Source organism: Aphanomyces invadans (assembly GCF_000520115.1).
Source record: "Aphanomyces invadans strain NJM9701 unplaced genomic scaffold supercont1.5, whole genome shotgun sequence".
Taxonomy (NCBI): domain Eukaryota; phylum Oomycota; class Saprolegniomycetes; order Saprolegniales; family Verrucalvaceae; genus Aphanomyces; species Aphanomyces invadans.
This window is the reverse complement of record NW_008580150.1, coordinates 2,010,480-2,017,983: the sequence shown is the minus strand read 5'-3', so window position 1 is coordinate 2,017,983 and position 7,504 is coordinate 2,010,480. Positions and strand designations below refer to the sequence as shown.

The window sequence follows — 7,504 nt, the reverse complement described above, 5'->3', positions numbered from 1 at the left end:
TCTCAACTTTGTCCGATTCGTCTTGGCCTTGGGGACGACATCTTTGCTCACTCTTCATGTCTTGCAGTACGTTTAGAATATCGTCCAGGAGCACATGCTTCTCTTTCTCCTCCTCTGCAACCCCGGACAATTTGGCTGACTGGGCATCAAACTTGCGGTGTTCCTCGGCAAGGAACAAAAACCGGTTTTGAACCTTCTTACCATCGACAACGCGACCAAAGTGCTCGCACGCAACGAGGGTCTCTGCCAAGCCTTGCCAGGCTTTCTTGAGTTGTCCCTTTTCCGCAGCAAAAGGACGGTCAGCTGCAACTTGGATGAGCAGAGCAATATCTTCTTCAAATGGGATCAGTTGCGGCGCTTCTCGGAGGACTTGTCGTTCTGGGACATGGTGCTGGAACGGTGATCTGGCAATGGCAGAGTCTGCCGCAGAATGGTCGTTTTCTACGGCAAGAATAACTATTTTTGGAAGGTCTGCCGTACATTTATAGTTTTAGAGAGGATCTGGCTATGGCAATGGCAACGGCACGTTTGCGAAATCTCCCTAATGATGCTTCCGAGGAGGTCGAACGCCAGGCACACGGCCGCGGCCTCGTCGCGCAAGGCCGCATCGAGGTAGACAATGAAGAGCTCTGGGGAGAGTGTGTCTCCTTGGGGCGTGCCAGTGTTGATGACGAAAGGTGAGCGACATCGAGGATAAGAGCATAGCCACGAGCCGCACTCCGTCGTCTTCGAGGATGTGTCGCAATACGCCGAGGAGCTTCGACCGATCGATTGTGTCAAACGCACGCGACAAGTCGATGCTGAGGATGTAGAAAGCCTCTTCGTACTTGTGGATTCGAGAGGACAACCACTTGTGCGTCCAGACAGCGTCCGCCGTGCTCCGGCCAGGTCGGAACCCACTCTGGTACGCACAAATTGTGGCATTGAGCTTGAGCATGATGCGCGCCAAGATGACGAGTGCAACGGCCTTGTGAACGCTGTTCAAGAGCACGATGTGGCGCAAAGGCCGCGGGGCTTGTTGGGCTTCGGGAGGCAGATCATGGTACCGGCGCCGAGGTCGAGGGTTTCGCCTTGGGCAAATTCGGCGAGCGGGGCGGCGTAGACGGCTGCGGTGGCTTCGAGAAGTCGGGGCCATGGGCGCGGTTGCCGTGAAGGGGTGGAATTGCCAAGGCAAATCCACCCCTTCAACCTGGTGGCGACCCTGCCGGCCAACGACTACAACAGCCGGCTGCTGATCGTACTTACTCGGGTAATCCGGCTGCGACGACGACCCCACCCACAACGTCTGGCGCCGGGATTCGTATGCTTCCCCCACCACCAGAGCACAGCGAGCGCCTTATTTGACGAATTAATTCTTCAAGCTCTCCCTGCGTCGCCTCAAGCAGTCCATGCTAATGTCCCGACTTCCCCCTGCGCCAATAAATGCTCTCAAGAGTTATGGATCTCAGCACCCATCTTTACCCATAAATTCGCTTATTCTATTCTCGCACCCTGCCTGGCTTGCCGTTCGACAGAATTACTTGGTTTTTCGATGATGCGGGGCAAACATGTTTGCATATTCACAAACAACTTGGATTTGAGTGGCCTCCAGCGCAATCTGGTCGTGAATATTTGTGATAACCACACTATTCATGCCCCGTCTTTGGTTGGGCAATTTTAATGGGTTCAACTCCACTGAGAACCTACGGCCATCACCCCTTCGGACGTAATCGATTTTTTCTAAAACCGCGACTGTTCTCCGGTGTTGGTATTTCCCACCCACTCGGCGGGGGCTCTGAACTCCAATCCACTCATGGCTATTTTCAACTCAATGCAGGCTCCTGATTTTCTCTGGTCTCAACGGAAATTAGACGAGCTCCGCGAAATTCTTATGGCTGTCGATCCACCAATGACGGTTATTGTGCGCAAGATTTCAGTGCTTAACGAATGTGCCGATCAGTGCCAAGGGGAAACAGCGCAAAATGCCCGAGTCTGACCAAGGAAGCCACCTAGCCACCTTTACAGCCTGACCAAACTACAGCTTCTTCAACTCCCCCTTCCTGTCTACGTCCAAGGACCCTCCTTCAACCTGGCACAAATAACCGAAGAATGCTACTGTATGTTTCAAGATGTATCAGGCAAACACGTTGTCACTAGCAGCAGCACTAGATTACCATTGCCAACAATAAACAATGCAATTCTAAACCCAAGACCACATCCAGCAGGCATTATAGAATATATATGTGATGGTAGTAGCTCCAATCGTATAATTTGGTCCCTTAAAGCTAGCGCTGCATCATAAGCTGAAGTACTGGTATCACTTGACTGCACAAGCCTGCTACTTTGGTCTGATGACACCCTCTCTGACTGGGTATGTTTGGACCTTGGCCAAGCAATGATCTCGAGTGCCCCTGCGAGCTCATTTGCTGCAGCCTTCTCCGCCATGCTCAGGTCCAGTATTTGCGCTAACCCAAAATTAGGGCATTAATGGTATATCTGTTGATGCCAATGTGCTAGCCAAAAATGCTCCTCTCGACTTTACACTATCCGACGATACGATTTTATTGCGCTCCAAGAGACCCTCAGCTTTCTAATGACATGCTCCGACTGCGCTGAATTTGTCCAAGACTGATGCCAAAGGATTTTTTGGCCCAAGTCAAGATGCAGCCTTTATGACAAGGGTAACGGGTGTACTGGAAAAGAGAGAATGCAACGCCTTCCTTGTCTTCGATGTCAAGTGAAATTCTGGATTCTGGTTGGTCAGTGATCTTCGAAGTTCGATGAATATTTTAGCCAATCACAGTGCCTTCCACACATTTTTATCACTTCAAGAGGAAATTAAATTTACAAGTCGCATAACATTTGAATTTCGAGGCACAAAGCCCATGGATTTTATATTTCAAGAGGTCATACGTCTACACAGGTTTGGCTAGGTATACACATCACCATGGATACAGTAAACACGACATAAGCGCAAGCGCTTGACACAACAACGCAGTGGTTTACCACCTTGTGTGTCTTGAGTGTACCAGGGGTTCAAGTTCCGGGCGTGTCGAACTTATTTCAATAAAAATCTCTCATCACCATATAGAATTTGTATGTACTTCCTCTGTTAGCTATTACTGCCACCATTTGAATTGCAAGTGACCCCGAAAATTCATATCTTATCCAAATTTGATGGCCAATATCATAAAAAATGGAGAATAAAAAACCAGAGGGATCATCCAATGGCACGGAGGACTCCAGAGGAAATTTTGGTGGTCGAAATCGACCCCGCGTGAGAGCCACCAAATTGTATTAAATAAATCTATAAAAAATCAAATAAAACTAAGGGCCCTACGCCCATTTTCAAATTTCCCGCCATGCACCAAACACGAGAACTGAGCGCGTCAACCAAGTTTGAGATCACCACAGCCCTTCAAAACAATCTGTGCCATGGCAAGCTTCCACGCGGGACTATCAAGGCCATTGCTGCTCGATTCGACTTGAACCGTGGCACCATACGCACCGTGTGGACTCGATACAAGAATGGCGTCAGCATGTCTCGAAAAACCGGCCGCGTAGGTCCCAGGACGCGCTACACAGCGGAGGAGATAACTACGCTAATCAAGGACGTACCTCTCCAACAACGCAGTACCCTTCGTGACTTGTCCGAGGCAACGGGAATATCGACGTTCACCCTGAGCCGTTCCCTCAAGAACGGTGTGGTCCACCGTCGCTCATCGCGCCTCAAGCCGTTGCTCACTGAATACAACAAGCGTGAGCGAATCGCATTTTGTGCTGGACATGTGGAACTTACCCGCGATGCCGCCCAAGAGTACATGGCGGACGTCGCAGAAGGCGGTGCACCGATTGGCAACGCCCGACTGCCGCCAGGGCCGGCTGTCTGAGTGAAATCCGCTTTTCGGGGATGTGGGATGTCGTCCATCTGGACGAGAAATGATTCAACGCCGACAAAGACTGCCGGAAGGCGTACCTTGTTGATGGTGAAGACATGGACTATCGGGCTTGCAAATCAAAGCGGTTCATCGCCAAGGTAATGTTTTTGTGTGCCGTGGCCCGGCCGCGCGACGGCTTTGATGGAAAGATTGGGCTGTGGCCCTTCGTGAAAAGGACGCCGGCCCTGCGAAGTTCGCGAAATCGTCAAGCTGGAACATTGGTGACAACGCTTGTCAATGTCGATGGGCCCACGTACCGCGATTACCTTGTCAACAAGGTTGTTCCTGCCATAAAGGCCAAGTTTCCCAGCATGAGCAAGCGCGTTGTTCTCCAGCATGACAATGCGACGCCCCACGGAAGCATCGACGAGGCGACGCTGGCCCTAATGTCCACCGATGGGTGGCAGTTCGTGGTGCGTCGGCAGCCGCCAAACAGTCCTGACTTAAACGTCTTGGATCTGGGATTCTTTGCATCTATCCAAAGTCTGCAGTACAAAACTATCAGTCGTTCTGTTGACGAGGTCATTGCATCGACCTTGATGGCATTTGAGACTCTTAGTGATGAGAAGTTAGCCAAGGTCTTTTTGACCCTTCAAGCTGTCATGCGGTTGGTACTTGAGCACCGTGGAAACAATAACTTTAAGCTGCCTCACCTGAAGAAGGATGCGATGGGACGTGCAGGCACACTGACGGAGAATTTGTCCTGTTGTGTGTCACTTCTCGTCGCTGCCAGCCTCCACTACCATTAAGACAGTTTTATCCAATGAGATTCATTTGTTTTCATTTTGTCCAATGATTGTGAAATGGTGGCAGTATTAGCAAAAAAGTCGATTTTGCAGTGGTGACAGTAATAGCTAACAGAGGAAGTAATAAAAATACAAACCAATGTACAGTAGTCCCACGGAATAGGGAACCCACCAAAACTCTATATCCTCGCAAAAATATACATTAGTGAAGGAATGCAAAATATATTCCAAGAGGTATTTAATACGTCACAGCAAGTAATTGTTGCAACACATGTCGAGTCGAAACACTTGGCAATCACAATGCCGGCACAGTCGACGAGGATGAGACTTACAATTGAGCAAAAGCGTACACTGCTTCAGCACCACATGTCGTATCCTAGCATGAGAGGTACTGAGTTGGGTCAATGGGCTCGCATCACATTCGGCCTTCCGCGTGTGCCCCAAAAGGCAACAATGTCGAGGTGGCTTAACAGCCAGACTGACCAAAAGGATGTCCATCGGTTACATAAGGCAGCGCATCTACCGCACCTACCACAACTCGAGAGTCAACTCATGTCTTGGATATATTAGTGCGAAGAGTGGAAGGTTCCAATCGTGAGTGGACCCACCATACGTGCCAAGGCAATGACGATCCGTGCCGCACTCCAAGACGTCAGCCCCACACGCGACCCTTGTCTTGACTCCATGGTCTTGTCGAACGGTTGCTCCACCGCTTTCAGGAACGGCGCGATATGAAGTCACGTTGAGTGTACGGCGAAGCAGCGTCGGCAAGTCCTGAGGCCGTTGATGAAGAAATTCGACGAATTGGTCGAAACAGCAGATAGTCTGACAAGGAGAACTTTGCGTCTCGTGTGAACAAATTGCACGAAGTGACCCTGTTGCAACCGTTGGAATGTGCCAAGGATCCCTGGCAATGTGTCACGCAAGATACAATTGTGAATTGCTGGCGCCACACAGGTATATTGGACGAAGAGGTTTATTAGTTGATTGATACTGTAGTATGCGTAACCTCTAAGGAATGTTAACATTGTCGTTGATGGTGGTTTTGTCTTCGGAAGGTTGCCAGGGTATCAACCCCACAATATGATGTCCATTTTTCCATCCAACCAATTTCCAATACCATATGATTTAGTTCGACCAATCCGATTACATTTACCCATCCAAAATTCCTCTATAATTTTATGATTGTCTTGAGGTAATACCCCTAAAAACGTATTGGGAGCAATGGTTCCGTATTCCTGGGGACTACTTTATATGATTCAATTATCTGGAAGAGCACTTTCAAAGCTCTGACGAATCACTTCAGAAGACACTAAGTCCCAGGCAACCATGGCACGCTTTACCATGGCCCACCGCTTCTGCTGCGAGGTAGGTGGGAACGGATCATCGTCTTTCCCCACCACTTGTTCCTCATACAACCACAGGTTTCGTAGGTTGCGCTTGAAGAGTGCCATCACGCCAACATCCAAGGGCTGTCAGACTGAAGTTGCTTTTGGCGGCAGGGTGCACAGGTGAGCTCCAAGTTCTTCATGCTTAGTCTTGTAGGATTCATCGGAGAGCTTTCGAAGATGTCCACGAGCACAACTGAAGGACCTTCAATGCTACGACCAAGGACATCACGCAGGTAAAGTGCCAACACGCGTGCATCCATCCAGGCATTCTCTTGCATCGCCTAATGGGCTGGTTTCCTTGGGAAACGTAGGGAATTCGATAGTTTCAATTCGCCCACCAGGTACGCCACGCATAGTGATCAACAGAGGCAACTCGAGCACTGCGGTCATACGCATTGAGTGCTTTTCATCCGTGGAAATTTTGGAGCAGCCGCCACGAACAGCCCAAAAAATGAAGCTGGGAACTACGTTGTAGCACATCCCCGTTTCATCGATGTTGAATACGCTGCCTTTGTCGTAGAGGCTGTATTCACGGCGAAATTACTTGGCAAAAGTCTCGTGGACTTCCGTCAGCACGGTTTGTTTAAGCTTACTTTTCGTAGGTCATTGACGAGAAAATTCGTGGCGAGAGCAAAATCGCTGAAGAAGTTGGTGGAGCGAGGCGAAGGCTGCAGTCGTCTACTTTGTCGCCAGGTAGGACTTCAGTCATTCTCGCTGATTTAGCTTGATCCATGTGATCATGTGAATAGTAGTTAGTGCGCGCTCGTTATCTCTAATATTCTTAATAAACTCAACTAAACCTGGTGGATCGGGAAATACTTCGCATCGACCTCCTGGTTCGATCTTCCGGCGTTTCTTGTCGCCATCGTAGGACAATAGCTCATCTCGCTGTTTATGCCATGTTCATATGGTGCGGCGAGGTATATCAAGGTTATGAGCAACTTCGCGACCAGACGTCGTCTCTAGGAGACCGATAGCCTTGAGCTTCGTTGAAATCGGGTAGGATGAGCGCCTCAATCTTTTTTTGCACCATTTGAAAATCCCGCAGGCGAACATAAGAATTCCGCCAATTACATTGCGGTATATTGAAACTGCAGTATGATTGGATAATATTCTAGGTAAGTCATCGGTAGGTGTTGCATTCTGTCTTTCCCTGTACTCAACTCTTTCAGGTTCTTGACCTATTCAAGACTTGGAAGATATTACCCCCGTCAATTTACCCTCGAATACCAAAAATTTCTACTTAGTGGTCAGGGCTAGTTGACCGATTTTGCCGTCTATATCAACAAGGTGTCCACGCATTACAGGTGAGACGCTAGGAACACCGACTTATTAACTTACTACCGCTCGATTTTGAAGACATTTTTTGCCACACCGTCTGCGAACGTTTGCTGACCTCAACTTGGTTCAGACCAACGTTGGGCAAAGTTGTCGCTTCCCATCGAAGATG

At 49.2% G+C, this 7,504-nt stretch overlaps 1 protein-coding gene across 1 annotated transcript; it reads left to right on the top strand.

Annotated features, from left to right (window-relative positions):
* Nucleotides 1-3,341: 3,341 nt before the first annotated feature.
* On the top strand, nucleotides 3,342-4,666 carry H310_03616 (hypothetical protein; the record flags this gene model as incomplete). The annotated part of the gene is made up of 2 exons (XM_008867552.1): nucleotides 3,342-3,822; nucleotides 3,939-4,666. 2 exons carry the CDS (start codon nucleotides 3,342-3,344, stop codon nucleotides 4,664-4,666), a joined length of 1,209 nt encoding a protein of 402 aa, XP_008865774.1.
* Between the last annotated feature and the right edge of the window lie 2,838 nt (nucleotides 4,667-7,504).